Source organism: Zingiber officinale, chromosome 1B, assembly GCF_018446385.1.
Source record: "Zingiber officinale cultivar Zhangliang chromosome 1B, Zo_v1.1, whole genome shotgun sequence".
Classification (NCBI taxonomy): domain Eukaryota; kingdom Viridiplantae; phylum Streptophyta; class Magnoliopsida; order Zingiberales; family Zingiberaceae; genus Zingiber; species Zingiber officinale.
This window is the reverse complement of record NC_055986.1, coordinates 118889239-118909398: the sequence shown is the minus strand read 5'-3', so window position 1 is coordinate 118909398 and position 20160 is coordinate 118889239. Positions and strand designations below refer to the sequence as shown.

The 20160-nt window shown below is 37.3% G+C and overlaps 1 protein-coding gene and 1 long non-coding RNA gene across 2 annotated transcripts; both read right to left on the bottom strand.

Moving 5' to 3' along the window:
- Positions 1-8228: 8228 nt before the first annotated feature.
- On the bottom strand, positions 8229-11086 carry LOC121991884. The gene is made up of 3 exons (XR_006114768.1): positions 10754-11086; positions 8956-9012; positions 8229-8557 (listed from the first exon to the last, which is right to left on the bottom strand). It is a non-coding gene; the product is annotated as an uncharacterized LOC121991884 (long non-coding RNA).
- Positions 11087-13464: 2378 nt separating this feature from the next.
- On the bottom strand, positions 13465-14282 carry LOC121991803 (LOB domain-containing protein 39-like). Its single transcript, XM_042545882.1, has 2 exons — positions 14005-14282; positions 13465-13921 (listed from the first exon to the last, which is right to left on the bottom strand). Exons 1-2 carry the CDS (start codon positions 14186-14188, stop codon positions 13548-13550), a joined length of 558 nt encoding a protein of 185 aa, XP_042401816.1. The 5' UTR covers positions 14189-14282; the 3' UTR covers positions 13465-13547.
- Between the last annotated feature and the right edge of the window lie 5878 nt (positions 14283-20160).

Sequence of the window (20160 nt, the reverse complement as noted above, 5' to 3'; positions counted from 1 at the left end):
TTCATCTTTTCCATTTTCTCCATTAGAGACTAACTTGAGTGTCGGAGTAGCTGAGCCTTCCTTCTAATGCTCTGTTTCCTTCCACTCTTTCGACAGTCTTGTAGGCATTGTTGATCTGATGTCTTCTTCCACCTTCGGCTCCCTTCTCTGATTCCTTCCTTGAAGTCCGACGATCTTGTTAACATAGAAGTCAACTCACCGATTGTTCATTCGTCAATGATTTCAATCAGGAATAGGTTGCAGATGTTAGGACACTTTGAGAGCTAGAGGGAGTGAATGACTTCGTTAGCTTCTTCGATGATGATTTGTAGCGAATACTCAAAGTGAAGACTCCACAATGCTAACACCTCTGATTTACTTGGTCTCCACCTCCCTGAGGTAACTAATTCAAAGATCCACATGGTGCATATTACTCCACTATGAACACACTTCTTCTCGAAATATCCGGAGGTAGAGAAACTTGGTACAATCTCAAACATGAGAAATACAACAAGAATATAAGTAAAAATGAAAGTAAACACTTTACAATAAGATCTTGCCTAGCTTGCTATCCTGTTGTTTGGAAATACCTCTTGATCGATTGGAAATGCACCACTTCTTCCTCAACGTTGTTGGGACACTTTGGAGCTAGAGGAGGGGGGGGGGAGGGGTGGAGGGGGTGAATAACTTGTCTCGCTCCCTAGCTCGCTTCGTTGATGTTGATTTTGCAACAGATAAACTCAAAGCAAGCTCTCAATGCTAACAAGTAGGATTTACTTGGTATCCATCTCAAGATGAGGTGACTAATCTAATGATCTATGCCAAGCATACTCTCCACTATGACAACAACTTCTTCTCGGAACAACCGGAGGTAAAGAAACCTGGTACAATCTCCTCACAACAAGATGTACTCAAACAAGAAGAAAATACACAAGTGTATAAACTAAAAACCTTCTCTTGCTTGATCTTGTTGATGTAGATCGCCTCTTGAACCTTAGAAGTGTAGCAACATTTGTCCCTAAGAGCTTCTAAGAACTAGAGGAGAGTGGCTGAGAAAATCGTGTGAAGATCGAGAAGAAGACTTTGTGTAAGTGCTGCCTCATTTGAACTCACTGTCGCCTTTATATTTTGCTATCTAGGGCTCCCAATCAATTGGGTCTCCTCCCAATCGATTGCCACGTCAGATCCTAGTGATCCCATCCATCCAAAACCTGCATCTTGCGCGATGATCATTTCCCAATCGATTGACCAACCGATTAGGGAGGCTTGAATCGATCGACCGATCGATTTAGAACACCTCTGTGCTCTCCCTGGAAAAAGCCCTGAATTGATTGACCAATCGATTCAGGCTTCCTCACATTCTTGCGAGAAATCCAGCCCCAATCAATCAGTTGATCGATTTGGAACCTTTCTATGCTCACAAGAAGGTCTCCCTAATCGATCGACTGATCGTTTGGGTTGTTTTCAATCGCAACACACTCCCAATCGATTGGTTGATCGATTATGCTCTGGTTCAATCGATCACCAGATCGATTGACCAACCTTAACTTACCTAACTCAAGTCTAGGGTTCTTAAACCCAACACCCATCAACCTTGACTTGTTGGGACTCCTCATTGTCTAGCATCCAGTCAACCTTGACCTGTTGGGACTTCTTCACCAAGTGTCCGGTCAATCCCTTGACCCACTAGGACTTTTTTCCTTGTGCCAAGTATCTGGTCGATCCTTTGACCTACTAAGACTTCCAATCACTAGATATCCGTTCATCCTTGACTCACCTGGATTTCTATTGTCTGGCTTCACTCACCAGGATATTCTTACTGCTTAGTTTCACTCACTAGGGCTTTTACCTAGCTTCACTCACCAGGATTTCCATCTGTCTAGTTTCACTCACTAGATCTTTCACCTAGTTTTTTTTAATTATCTGACCTCACTTACCAGGACTTTCCTTCTGTCTGGCTTCACTCACCAGAGCTTTTACCTAGCTTCACTCACTAGGATTTTCTTTCTGCCTGACTTCACTCACCAGGACTTTCAACACCAAATGTCCGGTCAACAATGACTCACTTGGATTTCCCTCTTCTGCCAACCTTCCCGTTAACTTATCATTGCCTAACCTCCAGTTAAGACTTTCCAAGTCAAGTATCCGGTCAATCTTGACCTACTTGACTCTTCTTCTTGTCAACCTGGTCAACTATTAACCAGTGGGGAATTGTTCCAACAATTTCTCCAAACGGATAATTGCACCTGCAATCTCCATATATTGTCAAACATCAAAACCCAAATCCAAACTCAAGCTTGAGCCAATTCAAGCTTAGTCAACTTGGTCAACCTTAACCTAGGGAATATTGCACCAATAAACGTCTTAAGAATTGGCTGAAAAAAGTTGGCTTCAATCCTTCGTGAAACCCCTTTATATCACATTGATTTAGATTCCCAATCAATTATCACATTAAATCAGATTGAAGCTAGCCGTCTAAACCTCTTAATGGCTCTTTTTTCCTTTTCCCAATTGATTAAGCCCTGTAGGAATCGATTAAACATCTTCCAATCGATCAACTGATCGATTAAGAAACTTCTATTCATAAAGAAGCTCCTTTTCCAATTAATTACCCAATCGATCTCAGAAGCTACTGTTCATTCGTTATTTCTCTCAATTGATTAGAGATGCTCTTGATCGATTACCTAATAAATCCATAACCCTTTTGTTTCACAAAAAACTTCTCTCAATAGATTACTCAATCAATCCAGAACCCTTCTATTTTGCAAGGAAAGATCCCAATCTGATCGATTGGCTTTGGACTAATCGATTACCCTAATCAATTGCCTAGCCTAATCCACTAAACCTGGTTTTAGGGTTCCTTTGCCCAACTCGAAGCTTTCCATGACTTGTTGGGACTTTCCGTTGCCTAGCATACAGTCAACCTTGACCTGCTAGGACTTCTTTACCAAGTGTGTGGTCAACCTTCGACCAACTTGGACTTTCCCTTGCCTAGTTCCCAACTAGGGCTTCTCTTGTGCCAAGTGTTTAGTTCTCAACTAATTCACCTTGGACTTAACCTAGTTCCGAACTAGGTTTGCCTAGTCTCACTAGGACTTCACTTGTACCAATTGTTTAGCTCCTAGCTAACGCAGCTTGGACTTAACCTAGTTCCCAATTAAGTTTGCCTAGTCCTACTAGGAGTTCTCTTGTGCCAAGTGTTTAGCTCCTAGCTAACCCATATTGGACTTAACCTAGTTCAACTAGGTTTGCCTAGACGCACTAGAACTTCAAGTGTTTTGTTCCCAACTAACCCACTTTAGACTTAACTAGTTCCTAACTAGGTTTGCCTAGTCCCATTAGGACTTCCTTTGTGCCAAGTGTTTAGCTCTCAACTAACCCACCTTGGACTTAACCTAGTTCCTAACTAGGTTTGTCTAGTTCCACTAGAACTTTCATTTGCATCACCTCCAGTTAGGACTTCTCGTTTGCCTAACTTTCAGTTAGAACTTTGCTAGTCAGGTTTCTGATCAACCTTGACCTACTTGACTTCTCATTCACACATATTATCCAAATATCGAAACTCAAGCTCGAGCTAACTCAAGCTTAGTCAACCTAGTCAACCTTGACCCAAAGAAGATTGTACCAATAATCTTCTCCTTTTTTATATTTGACAATATGTTTAAATTAGGCTAACTCATTAGCCCAACTTCTATCTTCATCTCATACCAAAGTATTAATGAGGGTTTCTAACTTAAACCCCACATTTAGCCCCCTTTGACACACATCAAAAACTCTTTCTGATAGACAATTTGTTCAAAGGAACCCAACGAAAGTATCATACATTTTATTGTATCATATGCTCAATCTTGAGTATATATCCATCACGATGAAGATTTTCAATCTTCCATTGTCTCGTAAAAAAACATGTCTTTAAGGAATACCTCCTCCTCAAAACATGTTACAACTTCTATCATTGCATTAACAATGATTTTTGAGTTCCTAAATCTTTAGGAAAACTCAAAACGAAGTCATGAGGTTAAAAATTCGAACTTAAATCTAAACCACCCCTTAACTCCATATTTTTCACCATAAAGCACCCCTTTTCATTTTCACCAAGAAAATTATCCTAATATACTTTTACAAGTCTTTGAGAAAGTTAGGGATTGTTAGGTTAACTAAACGTGGGTTGATAGATTGAAATTTGACTATGTTAATCGAAATCAGCAATTCTCAATCAATTGATAACTGTCTTCAATCGATTGAAATTTTTGAATCGATTTAGAACCGTTATGTGCTGAGAAAAAGGCTTACCAATTGATTGAGTTAGGTTTCAATCTATTACGTCATGTCTCAATCGATCACCTGATCGATTATGCTATGTCCCACTTGATTAATGAGAGTTTCTAATTTCTGAATTCAATTTCAAAAACTCATAAATAATTCTACAAATATCTAAAAATAATGAAATTTTACGTAAACATTACTTATATAATATATTATCAGAAAAAATAATTTCCTATGAAAATAACTCTCATTTTTAAAGATTGATACAAAATTAAAAATCATTAAAAATTTTAATGTTTCAGTCTATTTTATATCCACTTTTCAATGATGACTCTTATCAAAAAATAGACTTCACCGAGGTTTTTCAAAATAATTTTGAAATAGTTTTAGAAAATAATTTCCAACCATCATCTTTGGGTTAAAAAGTACATGACTTGTACACTGGTATGCCCTATGATTGGACTTCTCAAAATTCATGTATTTTGATGAAACTAAAACTCAAAAAGATGCACTAATTCAATATTTTGAGTTTTTGTTCATTTTCCTAACATCTCACTTGTATCTAATATATCTAATGCATATATATGTCATCCTTATGGTTTTTGTGAGGTGTAAATTAGGTTTTCCCTAAACTAAGGGATCATGCATTTTTAACTAGCCATTTAAACTTTGATCATCCAACCTAGGATGTCAATTGATGTCATTTTTCTTAATTAAAAAATTTAAATAATGCATGATAATGATCATGGCATACATCAAATGCATACTTTCAAAAGAAAGACTATTAAAAATAATGATACATGTATGTCATAGTATGTATCAAATATCATGGCAAGATGTAATGTCAATGTGTATATTATGATGTCATGGCATGTGATAGGGCACCCAATCATGGTAATTTTAACATAAAGAAAATACATAGATTTTCTATCTAAGTATCATCAACTAATCGCTAAGTCAAAATAAACCCAAGTTGTTCTCATCTTCCTAGAAAATGTCAAGATCTCAACTTGATATTTCTTTGAATTCTATCCTATTTGTGCCAATTTGATCAAGCTCAATTCTCAAAAATTTGACTGACCCACTTTTACCACTACAACAAAAACCTTTATAGACATCGGTTTTCCACCGATGTCTATTTCATTTTCGACCGATGTCTATGAAGCCGATGTTAAAAGTCTGTCATTTTAGACATCGGGTTAAAGCCGGTGTAGTATCACTTAACGACACCGGTCTTCGAATTGGTTATTAACCGGTGTAGTATCACTTAACGACACCGTTTCATCAACGGTGTAAACCCGATGTAATATTGTATGTTAATAACACCAGTTTTGGCAGCGGTAAATGACCGATGTAATATTAGTTAATAACACCGGTTTTGCAGCGGTGGAAAACCGATGTAATATGTATATTTTTTAACAGCACAAATTTGATTTCCGAAACAATGAAAAACTGACAATAAAAAAAATACACAAATATTCACAAATTATACAAATATTCTTCATTCAATAATATCCATAAAATACACAAATATTCACAAATTATATAAATAATCTTCTTACAACAATATCCATAAAATACCCAAACATTCTTTTTTACATCAAAAGCTAGCTAATAGATATCAAAATCAAGATAGAACATTCTTTTAACACATCAAGGTAGAACCACACTTCAAATGTAATCTAGCATGCATTCAGCCCACTCGAACCGTACTTCATCAATTTCAACTCTGGAGTACTTGAGATTTGTAAACTGTAAAAATACATAAATAATATATTAGTAAACCAAGTCTAAAAAGGATACAGCATGCAGAGTATCAGTAGTACAAGATGTTAGCAGTTCCTGCTAACAGAATTATATGCAAAGCTATATAAAGAATATTAGGCAGTAAGAGCATGGATAACAATGAGTCTGTCACATACTAATGCTTATATGGACAACTTAATGCCTATCCCATTGGATAAACTTTCATACACTCGAGCAAACTATTATCCTAGGCATGCATTCCATGCATAAATTTGTAGATATATATGATTCTATCTTATATGCGTTTGCAGCAGATGAAAGAAGGAGTAACAAAATATGTTGCACAAACAAGAAACAAGGAACAAAGTTTAACAATAGAGCATTGCCTGCAAACTTGGCTATGAACAAAAAAAGGGAAGATAGTCTACATAGAAATAGATACTTAGAGAACAAGAAGATCCAGAAGGTATGGTCACTTTCACATATCAGTACTTTAACAAACAGAATATTACAAAGGCCAATCATAGGAAGGAGAATTTTACCGAGAAAATAAAGTTGTATCCCATTTCGAGAATAACACGCAGAAATTCTATCCTTCTCCACATCATTGACAAATATCCAACAGTCATGTAAATCTTCTCATCTGAGAAATCCATTCCCTCAGTATAAAGAGCAAAACAGTGAGTATGCAAGGATATGCACCTTATGTACGCTTTCTTGTCCAAGGCAATGATTACCAAATGGTCCAGGAGTCTGCGTGTTCCATCTCCTGTCCGAAAACTTTGAAAAAACAAATCTATAATAGAACCAGGAGAAGCCCAGGCAGCATTCAAAGTTGTTAATATTACTGTTTTGTTTTCCATAGCTGCGTGTTCCATAGTTGTTAGAACTTTCTCAAGCTTAACATCGTTCTTTTCCTGCAAGCAGATATATAATTCTCTATAAAGGAGGAAAATTCACAATTGTTTGTAGGCACACAAGTTAAACGATATAAATTAAGGGGGGGATGACTTATTATATTGCATAAAATAGCATAAATCAAGTGATTTACTGACAGCTTAAGCTCATGGGGCAGATAATGTGCAAGAAAGTCGATCATTAACTAACCTGGCTCACCATCAAGAAGGATATCACATTTTGACATATTAGACCATTATCAACTTACCAGATTATTGTAAGCTTCAATAAAGGTAGAATCACAGTTGATAGCTTGCTTGTAATACAGAATTGCCATGTCAAGTTGACTTTGTTCATAATAGATGCCAACAAGGTTTCCTGCATCCAGATATCCCCAATGCATAGTTACCAAAATGGATTTATTGATAGAAAGCTTACCAGCCCAAAATGGTGGAACTCCACACAGTAAGATATAGAGTATAACTCCAGCACTCCATATATCAATTTCTGGTCCATAATTCCGTTTTAAAACTTCTGGAGCCATGTAATAAGGGCTTCCAACTATCTCAGAAAATCTTTCATCTAGAATTGGGGTAAAAAGAGAAAAAAAAAATAAGCAAAGCACGCCCTTATAGTAAAACTAAACTTCAAGTTATGTTATTGAATGGAAGTGATCATTAATGAGACTCAACAAAAATGAAGATCATTAATATGCATTCATATGGTAACTAATCATTCTAACTTCATTAACCAGAAGAACTTTAAGACTAAAATAAATAGATGAATACAATAAAAATAAAACTCTCCCTCAACTCCACTGAACAAAAATTGCTTCTTGTTCAAGCAGTGTCATTGCCAATAGTTCACTCCATTCATAACATTATGAACTTAATCTTCTCATTCCAGACACTCAGAGATCAAAATATTCAAATTAGACATGAAAACAATCTCAATAAGTGCATTGCCAATAGTTCTTAAAATATTACCAAGGAGGAGAAAATAAGGAAAACATTCTTACGAAGTGTTCTTTTGTTTTAGCAAACTAACTTAGCGAAATGCAAGGAACAAAATGTTAAGTAAACAATGAATTGTGAGATAAATTCTTTCCTTAGAACAACATTAACGGCAATACACGAACTATTTTAGAAGACAACACTAGCATAGATAGTTCCACGGCTGCACCACATTGTTAGCAACACAAAATAATCAGATAAAGACAGTATCAGTGGAAGAAATGTTATATTAATTATCTATTCTGAACCTAATCACAGGATTAAATCAATGTGCCCACATCCGTACCTACACAGAAACTTCAACTGGTCCCAGCTTTTCTAATTAGAAAGAAGACACTTCATCAAAGGGGGAAAAAATCAGCAAGCAGTAGAAGATGAGGATGATTTGGACCTGCGAAGCTCTTCTTGGCGATAAACAACCTGCATTACCAATGAATGAGTTTTAAGCATCTGAAAGTTATTTATTCCCTCTTTAACTTGTTAAATAGATATTAGATCAAAGTGCAAGTTGTTTGAATAAATCAACATTTGCGGACTTACCATCATCCTCAACCATAGGATGATAAGGTGTTTTAGGTTCAGTTATTTTCTGCCTCACTAGTTTATTGGCTTCAATTTCATACAAGTTGTCTTCATTCCATCTCACTTGAGGCCTACTAAAAGATATACATAATATGCAACTCTTAAGGTTTATATTATCCAACATGGAGAAATACATAAGTCAGTTTCAGGGAAAAAAAAAAGTGACACCTAACCATTTTTAAAAAAAAAAAAATCTGCAGAATTTCTAAATTCTGAATCTAGTCATATGTAAAATCAATTTTTCTATGAATGATCACTTAGTCAAATTCCTTCTAAAACAGACAAGCATCCTCTGTACAAATAAAAGAAAAGCTAAAAGGTCCTGAACTATGGAATTTGTGAATTTTCAGGCCAGTTGCAATAGCGTCAACTAATTTACGAAAACAATTTTTTGAAATTTTGTTTAAACAGACAACATCTAGCAAGGCCAAGACAAAAGAAAAGGTAAATATCACGCATTACTAGTACTAACCTCATTGTCCAAAATAACATATCTTAGCTACTAGTGAAATTCCTGATTATGTTTTTCCTGTGTATAGAAATACACATGATAAAAGTGTTAACTTCGAACACAATTTAGCAGCAAAAAACTGAATATTTACATATAGCACAAGCTTAAATTCTAAACCATTTGTTCAGGAATGCATATAGGGAGGTACAAATACAATGATGATTTCATCAGGGGGAAAAAAATTGAAGCACACTTCTCCAAAAAGAAATGGCAATACAATATAAAGATAGCAGACAATAAATAATCAAACAAAGTTCACAAACTTCTAGAGGTAAATTGGAACATACTAGTAACACAGAAATGAAGCATATTATAATTCAATTATAATCAATTTAAATATGTTTGATGGTGTTAGTCAATAGTTCCCCCGGATTATTTGATCTAGGACAACACCAACTTGTGCCACTATGGTAAATGCCAACATCCTCCGCATCTACACATCTGACGGGAGTAGAATGGAAGGGGCTCCCAAAATCTGAGCATTCACTAGCTTTAACTCAGAGCAAACAATATAAAGGCACATAATAGTGAAGACCTTGTCAGAACTATTCTAAATGACCTTGACAATTGAAGTGATTTATAAAATACTACAGTCAACTCAAAAATCTAAAGTCAACCAATGTGAGTAACTATCCCAATGTCTTATCTTAATTGGAAGAGATCGCCAATTACATCATGAACCACAAACCAAACTCAAACTATTGCAGCACGCAAAGCGTAGTTCTTTCCTTTCAATTTCTTCATAGTAATAGTAATGGACACAACGGGGCTTGAAAGATCAGTAATAGGAGACATTAAGGAGGTAGTCAAAGAGTTTGACTTTTTACCATGTATCAGTAAGGTTCACATCATAGATTAACCTCATATCAGTAAGGTTCAATCCAGTTATCAGTCACATAATGCATACACTAATATATTTTTGTTAACCATGGATATACTTGCACTTCCAATCCTCTGGATAAAGTTAGCTTCTTTCAATGGCGAGTTAGTAGTTGCACAATATGCAAATAAATCAAACTAAATTAATATAACAAATCTCTTGAACACTTCCATGGTTTGTGTAATCACATAACTGAGTAACAAACACTCTTCATGGTTTACTATACAACTTACGAAGAAGACTTAATGAGAGTTCCTTCAAGAAAAACTGGATAGAAGTGGGATCAAACAGGTTTCAATACTCTTCATTTCAAAGATGCTATAACTAGATTGAATGCACAGGCAAATAAGTAAAATACAGATTACAAGCAAGAAATCAGCATTATCTCTTTATGAATTAGAACTAATTACTTCTTTATAGTCGTCCATAACACATTTCTAGGAAGGTACTAAAAACAACAATAAAAACCCCCTAATCTTTGGATTAAAAATTAAAGAAAAGGAAGTGTGACTAAGTATAGGAAGCTATAATGCTAATAGATTAAACGAGCTTCAACTGAAGGATTACAAGACCAATTCAGCAAGAAAGTTCACGCCTTTTAGAATTATCCACGGATGAAAGAGAATTAATCCATGGGTTTAAAAAGAAACAAATTTTTTGATTCCATATGAGGCACAAACACGAAGAACCAGCCAAACCAGAAATCTACCCAGATTAATTTGGCCATTTTGTTTCTTGCCAAAAAAATAAAAATAAAATAATCAACCAAATAACTTTGTTCCAGCACATGAATCCAAACAAAACCTAACCATTAGTGATTCCCTAAGGAAACAGAAGACAATTAGGCAAGAATCCAATAAAGAAAAGAGGGGAAATTACCAGAGCGACGATGAAGATTCAACGCAGGACCAGGATGGCTTGCTGCTGGATGGTAATGGTGGTACTATTTTTTCCCAACCAGGATTTGGACCGCGGCGCTTCTGCTAGGGCTCGTGGAGAGGGTCGTGGCTCGCGGCGAGGAAGGTGTCTGGCCGCTGCTGCTTGGGCTGGCGGTGAGGAGACTGCTCGCAGAGAGGAAGGTGGCTCGTGGAGAGGAATAGGGTTCACGGAGAGCTCCAGCTCGCGGATGCTCGCGGCGAGGAAGGTGGCTGGTCGCGAAGAGGAGCTCGCTCGTGGAGAGGGCGGTGGCTCGCGGAGAGGAGCTCGCTCGCGAAGAGGAAGGTGGCTAGGGCTCGCGGAGAGGAGCTCGCTCGCGGGCGATGCTTTTTTTTATGCGACGCGGCTTTTTTTTTTCTTCTTCCGCGGACTGGACCAACAAAAAAAAACAAGCGAGACTGCGAGCAACGTGGCCGAGGTTTCACAACGAGGACGGAGAAGCAAGGGCGTCGATCTAGGAAGGAGAAGAGGCAGATGAGGTTGAGAGAGATGGTCGGAGGTTTAGGTTTAGGTTTAGATGAGAGAGATGGTCGCGTGAGGAAGGGGCGCGATATAGATTTAGGTTTGGAGGGAACTTCATAGTGTTGCAAATTTTGGCTGTGGGAATATTAAAATATTTTATTTTGGTTCATTAACACCGGATTTTAAAAACCGCAGTTAAAATCGGTGTCTATTAACGAAAAAAAAGGCGCTCATAGACATCGCCTAAAAAACCGATGTCTATGAGCTAAAATCTGCGCTCATAGACACCGATTTTTGAAAAAACCATTGTAAAATACTCAAAGACATCGATTTTTGCTTAAAACCGTTGTTGTTCCACTGATGTCTATGAGGGTTTTTGTTGTAGTGTACTGTTCAAGATTAAAAATCCACTTCTCATTTTCAAGGTGTCACAATACCTTAAAAATATTCTAAAGTGTCAACTTCACTATGATTGGGTTAACTACTCTTCCAATTAGAGTTGACACACTCTAAATTCACTTACGGTGTAGCAAACATACTCTTAGGAACCCAAAACTTGTTGGTGCTCCTTTGGTGTGTTAGGTATTCACTTGGAATAACTTTCCAAGACTCCTTTTTGATGACTTTCCTAAACTTCTTAGAGGTCTTAGTCACTTCAAGGTTAACTCTAGGAATAAACTCCCTTATAACCTTCTTAATGACTTTCTTAGGCTTCTCAAAAACTCTAGTCATGTCAGTCTTCTCAAGGTTAACTGATAACTTCCCTTAAGAGACTTCTAGACCTAAGGTTGGTTCCATAACTATATGGAACTCTATGGTAAGATGACACATTCTCTTTGACCTTTGATTTGTATCTCAACCCTCTCTTGCTATTGAATGAATCTTATCTATTTTAGCCTAGGTTTTGCTTCTTTGACCCTATGACTTCATTTGTCATTTTCTTAAGAGTCTTCTATAATTCATAAGTCTTGTCATCAAGATTTGATTTTCCACCATTAAATCCTCAACTTTTGATTTTTCTTGATGACCTTAGATTTTCCTTTTTCTAAGCATATTTCTAATTTCCTTAGAGTTCTTGCCTAAATAATTTTCTACCTTCCTATAATTAGGTAAGGTAGTTCTAGTATGAAATAACTTGTAATTATCCTTAGTGTTTTTATGCTTTCTATTTTCATGATAAATAACACTAAATAAGTTTCCAACTAGGACATCTCTCGTGCCAAGTCTTTAGTTCCTAGCTAATTCACCTTGGACTTAACCTAGTTCTGAACTAGGTTTGCCTAGTCCCACTAGGACTTCACTTGTACCAAGTGTTTAGCTCTCAGCTAATTTAGCTTGGAATTAATCTAGTTTCCAACTAGGTTAGTCTAGTTCCACTAGGCCTTCCCTTGTGCCAAGTGTTTGTCTCCCAGCTAACCCACCTTTAGTTTAACTTAGTTCCCAACTAGGTTTGCCTAGTCCCACTAAGACTTCATTTGTGCCAAGTGTTTAGCTCCCAGCTAACCCATCTTGAACTTAACCTAGTTCCTAACTAAGTTTGCCTAGTTCCACTAGAACTTTCATTTACCTAACATCTAGTTAGAACTTAATTCTTGTTTGTTTAACTTTCAGTTAGGACTTTGTCAATAAAATTTTCGATCAATCTTGACCTACTTAATTTTTCATTCATACATATTATCTAAATATTGGAACTCAAGCTGGAATAGATCTGAGTTTAATCAATATGTGCAATCTTGACCCTGAAAAAGTTGCACCAACAGTAGAGTCTCCAATTCTGTTTCCCTTTTCTATTCAGTGTTAATCAAGCATTCGTGCTAATATATCACAGTCCTTCAAAGCGTCTACTTGTTAAAGAGAGCTGGTATGCGCTGGCACAAAGGTTCCCATATGTTTATTACTTGAGGTGAGGTGAGGTGATCATGTTTATATAGCTAAAAAAAGTGCTTGCCAGGTATGCAAGTCGTTTCTTTGTTTTTCGCATGCATGTTTCTTTAATAAAGTGAAATATTTTTCACCATGTCCAGGTTCGGTTGATAAAACATGAACTTATGGTGTGTATTTATTTCCTATATATATATACATGTCTCTTTCGCTCCACCTGATCATAGTTAATACTTTATTATAAATCTGGCCAAAATTTTGATGCATAATTAAATAGACCGCGGCCTGCAGCAGGTTTAAGTCGACAACAATTTGAGATAACCACAACTTCATATACGATCGCATATCAATATTTAGCATTATTTTTCTGAAATGAATAATCATGCATTATTCATTATTCAAATAGTTTTAGAAGCGTGGGCTTCTTTGCTGCACTCGTCTCACTCTCCTCTCCCGTAGTACAAGTCATCGTCACCGAGCTATCCGAAGACGTCGACAAGGAGAGGTAGTGGCCATCATTTGCCGGCGATCTCTCGTCCATCCGATCACTCCTTTTTCTCTTCTTCTGATGCCAGCCAGGGAGAGCATAATTTGCAGTGGCGATGCCGCTGACTTCGGCCAAAAGCGGCCGAATGGTTCCACCGCAAAGCACTGTCTCCACAGCCTCGAGACAGAGCTGCCACCATCCCATCCACAGCAGCCCTGTTGCGCCGCCCACCGGGTTTATTGTCCTCCCACACGCCTCGTAAAGCAACGACCGAAACACAGCTGCATGCCCCCACATATATATATTTACATATACATAAATAAAAACAAATAACTGATGTGTGTGTATATACACACACACGTACCAGGGCGGTGGCGGAGGGGCACAGACGAGAGGAGGGATAGCAACGTGGACCGGCCGAAGAACTTGGCGACGAAGGCAGTGGCGTTCGCCTGCGCAGCGGCGCTTTCAATCCACTGGATGCACGGGCGGAGGACGCAGCTGCTGCTGCACCCTTTCCTCAGTACTCTACACCCGTTGCAGCTCATCCTATACCAATTTGTTTTCTTTCAATTATTTCCTCAACTTAGAGTCAACTATCAGAAGATCTCCTCCCGGTCCCTTCCAAAATCGCGGCTTAGCAGACGATATTTATAGCAGGAGAAGTGCATGGTTCGCAAGCCCTGGGGTGGAGGTCTCACCTGATGCGTGCGCCGAGATTGGATACGATCCAACATCTCTATCCTACCTCGTGATCCAACGGCCGATGAGCGGCTGATCTGTAGGCCCGGTCTGGATGGACGGATGAGGAGTTGGATTGGATCCCGAGAAGGTGTCGTGAGGGATTACGTAAGGGGGCATGGATTAAATGCATACAATCTGGTATTCCGGCGGGATGAGATTTGTACATATTTATGGTTTCCGTGGGAATCGTCTTACAATTTGGTGGATTGGTCCACGTTTTCGCGAGCCAACTAGAACAATCAAATGCGCGTACGAACGAGAGTGTGAGTCAAAAGAACGGTTTCCAAAATCGACAATACCCGTGACAGCGATTACAGTTACTCAATTGACCATTGGTAAACACGTTCCAAATTAATTTCCTTAGTTAATTGATCGATAATGAATATGAGTTAATTTTCATCAGTCAATTAAGAAGTAATTTCTAAAGATAGTCAAGTAATAAAGAGTTAGTTGTGCGGGATTGTTTGGATGAATGCATGAGTCCGAACACGAGCTTGGGTTAAGGAGATAACTAGAATATGCATAAATTAAAGGATCATTATATTATTATCGAACCAATACTTAGAGAATGAAATTAATAAATTGCAAAATTAAATTGTGAAAGGAGTTTGAATGATAGGTGGATTGGTCTAATCTACTTGATTTAAAAATCTAGTTCTTCTTAAACTATTTTCGAGTATACACCCAATTGATCTATTTACTTGTAGGGGTTCTTAGATTTTTTTTGTTTTTTTCTGCCGTATGAGGTGTGTTGCAAAGGAAAATGTAAAGAGAAAAGAAATCACAAAGGCCACTAGTACATTGGGTGTTTCATTTCTATAGGTGCTTAGGATGGTGAATCCAAAGCTGGTCCTTGTTGTTTAAAGACCCTAAATAAAATTATAAATTATGCCTTAATTTTAAAGAAAAAAATTCATGATCCACGATACGATTCTTTATATAAGTATAAGTAGCTTGCATTTAAATAAAATGACTGGAAATCAAAAACACCCACAAAGAATATATAAATCCAAATCGAAAGAACATAAATCATCGTCAAATCAAACCAAATCTATGAATCTATTAATCTTAAATACTACATCAACCAAACTAATTCTTGATTTGATACTCAAGTAACTAAATTGCAAACATAAATTGAATCATCAAATCAAGCTAAAATCTATTAATAGAAAACATTGCATCCCCAACATAGCTTTCAGACATACCCCTTGCTCTTTAGATCTTCCATTGAATCTTTGATTATTTGTTCCATAGAGATGAACTACATCCCCAATTGGATCAGTTTCTCTGTAGGATTTTGTGCTCTCAGAAGTCTAGGTTATGTATCCTTTGGGAATCTATAGACCCAAAGAAGAAATTAGAATTAAAATGTTTACAATAATGAAGCTAAAAATAGCCTTACAAAGGAGACAAGTTTGCTTAACTAGATTTGATTTCACAGGAGAAATGGGTTATACCTAGGCAACTTAAATTCTGGGTAAAGTTCTTCAACTTTGGATACAAAGTTACTCAAGTGGGAAATGGATTCAACGCATAAATGCCTACTGGATGCTGCAGGATCTTCGTATGCTAGAATGTGTGCTGGAGCAACATCTTTAACATGAACATGCCCCATATAAAAATCTGGATACTCTTCTTCAAAGTCTGCACACCGACCAGGAAGAGATATGCATACTAATTTACTATTCAAAACAACTAATATAGAATAAGCAACATAAGTAGCTCCAAAAGTTTCCCAGTGATGACATGTTTAACCAAGCAACTACAATACATCTAAAATATGTCAAAGCAAGACAAGCCTAAACAATAGAATAGGTTCCAAAGAGGGATCCCAAAAAAAACCTGATAAGACAACTTTTCATTGAGTATATACAATTGTGTAATTGAAGAGTAGGAGCTTGAAGATCCAATCGTTCTTAAAAGAATTTAAATGTTAACAGTATTCATGTATCATTACCAAAAAAACACAAAGGTAACTTATTTAAAATGTATTCGCGATGCACTTTTAAATGCAAAGTCATCAATAATAGCATCATATTCGATATTTTCTAAAATATTCTTTTCAATGCATAAAATTGTTGATTCATTTAGCCTATATTGAGTCATTGTGGTTTATAGATAAGATTTTATTAATTTTAATTTTAAAAAACTTCTTTTGGCAGATGCCACTTTCATGGGTATTGTCAATAATATCCTATAAGCAATCATCACATTTGGAAACATATCCATTATTTTTAAAAAATCTAATATTTGAATGGAAGACTATTTTTTATTTATTACATAAGATTCACTTGATAACATTACTTGCAAAACTTGTAGTTTTGAAAACATATATTTTGCATCAATATCAGAAGTGTCATCATTTTTTAAAGTATTTTCAAGATTCACACAAGAACTCATCAATTCATCATCTAATGAAACTAATTTGGCAACATCATATAAGAACCGAAATATAGATTCAAAATATTACAACTGTTCAAACTGTTGGTACAAGTTGCACTAATGATCTAATTTTGATGTATGATAAATAGGTTAAAGTTAGATGTGTTGCTTGTCTAACCTTTCTATCAAGTGTGCAGGAGTCGACTGATCTAAAGGACTTGACACTAGGCTGAAATTCAGCTAGGTCCGTGGGGCTCGATAGCTAGTGTGAAGTCCAGATTGGTCTGCGGGACCCAATATCTGGTGGGAAGTTCGGTTGGGTCCATGAGACCTGACAACCGGTCAAAGTCCAGTTAAGTCTGTGGACCTGACAACTAGCGAGAAGACCTGGTGGGTCAAAGGCAAGTCAAGCAACTGCAGTTAGTAAGTAGAGGTAAGCAACTGGAGGAGAGATATAGTGAGAACACGTTCTCAGTTGATGGAACTATAGGCGTCGTTCCTGTTGGTTGCTACTCGGAATATCATACCGGTTCCCTTGTACAAAAATTTTGTACAAGTCCTGAACCTTTCCTAACAACCTATTATGTTCTTTAGAAATTAAATTTGGAATCACAAACAGAACTTAACATTATTGATTCCAAATTTAACTTATCTGTTCTTAGAGGTTTAGACTTGGATCGCAAACGATGCTTAACATTATTAATCCAAATCCACCCATGTTACAAATTTGATTAAATATTTATTTCAGAGATCGGCTTCCAAGTTAAACATGGCGAGGCACTAGACCTTCTTGGCTATGGGATCATCCACCACTTCCTAGACAAAGCCTTTCAACGAAATTTAATATTTAATTTCCTTATAGTAACCCTAGGTTTAACCATTAAGAACAATAAAATCACAAGATCGAAAAACAAAAGAAACACAAAATCGAATCATAAATCTGAAACCTAGAATCGTTAGCCTCTTGTGTTTGGTATTTCAAAATCCATACAAAAGATGAACTAGGTATGATGCGGAAACTAATAACTAGTTATACCTTTTATAGCTTATAGACCTCTAGATCTTCTATCGTATTCCTCTTCTTATCTCTGACATCGTGTGGGCGATGATCTACCAAGATGAGAATCCACCCAAGCCTCCTTCTTCTCCCTGCAAGTTTCGGCCACCAACAATCTCCTAGAGATGAAGAAATTCGGGCACTAACCAAGCTCCAAGGGACGCTAAGAAACAATGCCTCCTATCTCTCCTTCTTCTCCCAGCAAAATCCGGCCACCAAAAATCTCCTAGAGACTAGATGTCTTTGGCCACCAAAGAAGAAGAGAAGAGGAAGACAAATGGAAGAGGGCCAGCCACATCAAGGAAGAGAGGAGAGGAAATAATAGATGTGTTGTTAAGTGAGGCCCCTCTACCCTCTCTTTTATATTCCTTGGTCTTGGCAAATAAGGAAAGTTTTAAACATAATTAAAACTTCCTTATTTTCTTTGCCAATGGCTAATAAGAAAATTTTAATTAAAATTTCCTCTTAACCCATCTTGTGGTCGGCCCCTACTAGTCCTCCAAATAAGGAAAGTTTTAAACACAAAATTAAAACTTCCTAATTTGTTTCCAGAAATTTTTAAAATAAAAATTTCTCTTTTAAAATTCCCTTCATGGTTGGTTATAAAAAGAAACTTTTATAAATTAAAATCTCTCTTTTAAAATATGTGGATGATTACAAAAAGAAAAGTTTTCTCCAAAATTAAAATCTTCCTTTTAACTACAAATAAGGAAAGATATCAAACCTTTCTCTTAATCCTTTATAGAAACTATAAAAGGAAATATTTAATTTAAAACTCTCTTTTAAAATCATGGCTTTCACATAAGGAAAGATTTTAAAATAAACTCCCTTTTATTTTTATTGTGGTCGGCCACCTAAGCTTGGGTTCCAAGCTAGGTCCGACCGCCACTTGATCCCATCTAACCTTGGTTTGGCCAGCCCTAGCTTAGGCTCCAACCTAGGCTTGGCTGACCACCTTAAGGTGGGTAAGAAGTTGGGTTTAGGTGGATATAAGACTTTATAAATAAGAGGCTACGACAGGGACCGAGAGGAGGAATTGGTTTTGGTCTCCCAATGAACTTGAGCTTCCCGTGTTCACCCCGAACACCGAACTTGAGTTCATCAATAATATCTCATTCCACTAAAGAGTTATTATTGCACTACCGCACCAATCTCATATTACTATATAGGCTCCTTCTTATCATGAGTGTGTTAGTCTCCCTGTGTTTAAGATATTGAATGCTCACTAATTAAATGAGTTACTGACAACTCACTTAATTAATATCTAGCTCCAAGAGTAGTACCACTCAACATTATCGTCATGTCGGACTAAGTCCACTTGTAGGGTTTACATGACAATCCTTATGAGCTCCTCAAGGACACATCATCAACCTACATTACTAGGACATAGTTTCATTCTATAATCAACAACACACCATATAAATAATATCATTTCCCAACTTATCGGACCTATTGATTTAACGAGCTAAATCACACCCTTTGATAAATTAAAGAAATAAGTATTAAGTGTTAGGATCTTCGGATAGCGGCTAGAGAGGGGGGTGTGAATAACCGACCCGAAATTCTCGTTTCTTCCTACAATTTGAGTTAGCGCAGCGGAAATAAAGAGTAGAAACGAAAATGGAGAAGATCAAACCTCAAACACGACGATATAACGAGGTTCGGAGATGATACTCCTACTCCTCGGCTTGTCCGTAAGGTGGACGAATCCTATCAATCCGTGGGTGGATGAGACCCCGGAAAACCGGCTAATAAGAACTCCTTCTGGGTGGAGAAACCTCACCACAATTCCTTTTGCAACAGCAATAATGGAGTACAAAGAATAGAGCAAGAAACAATGGACAATATGAATGTAAAGACACCCTATCAGGTTTGCTTGCCTTCTTGTTGTCGACTGGAGTCCGTTGATGAAGCAACAACTTCACAATAGCAGCTAGAAAACCAGCAGATGGAAGCTCACACGAAGCTTCAGAAAAATGAAGAGCTCAGCAAAGCTCTGGTCGCAGTCTTGAGGAGGAAGAAGTTATTCTATCCACTTTCACTATAGAGGCTTATAAACTGCACCTGCGAAGAAGAAACAGAAGATACAGAAATCTAGCCGTTGTGACTCAACGGCTAGACCTGGACCGATCAGGCTTCACCCTGATCGGTCCACAAGGCATTTGATCGGTCTGTGGACCGATCAGGCCCTAGGCTGATCGGTCCCCAGACCGATCTCCAACTCTCACAGAGAGTTGGTTCCACAAGCCTGATCGGTCTGTGGACTGATCAGACTATAGGTGGATCGGTCCACAGACCGATCCCCTCCTATCATCCATCGCATCCTGATCGGTCTAC

Coding starts and splice junctions, on each gene's coding strand:
- LOC121991803 (XM_042545882.1), bottom strand. CDS start 14,188: ATGAGCTGCAACGGGTGTAGAGTACTGAGGAAAGGGTGCAGCAGCAGC. Junction 13,922..14,004: donor GCCCCTCCGCCACCGCCCTG/GTACGTGTGTGT, acceptor GGGGGCATGCAG/CTGTGTTTCGGTCGTTGCTT.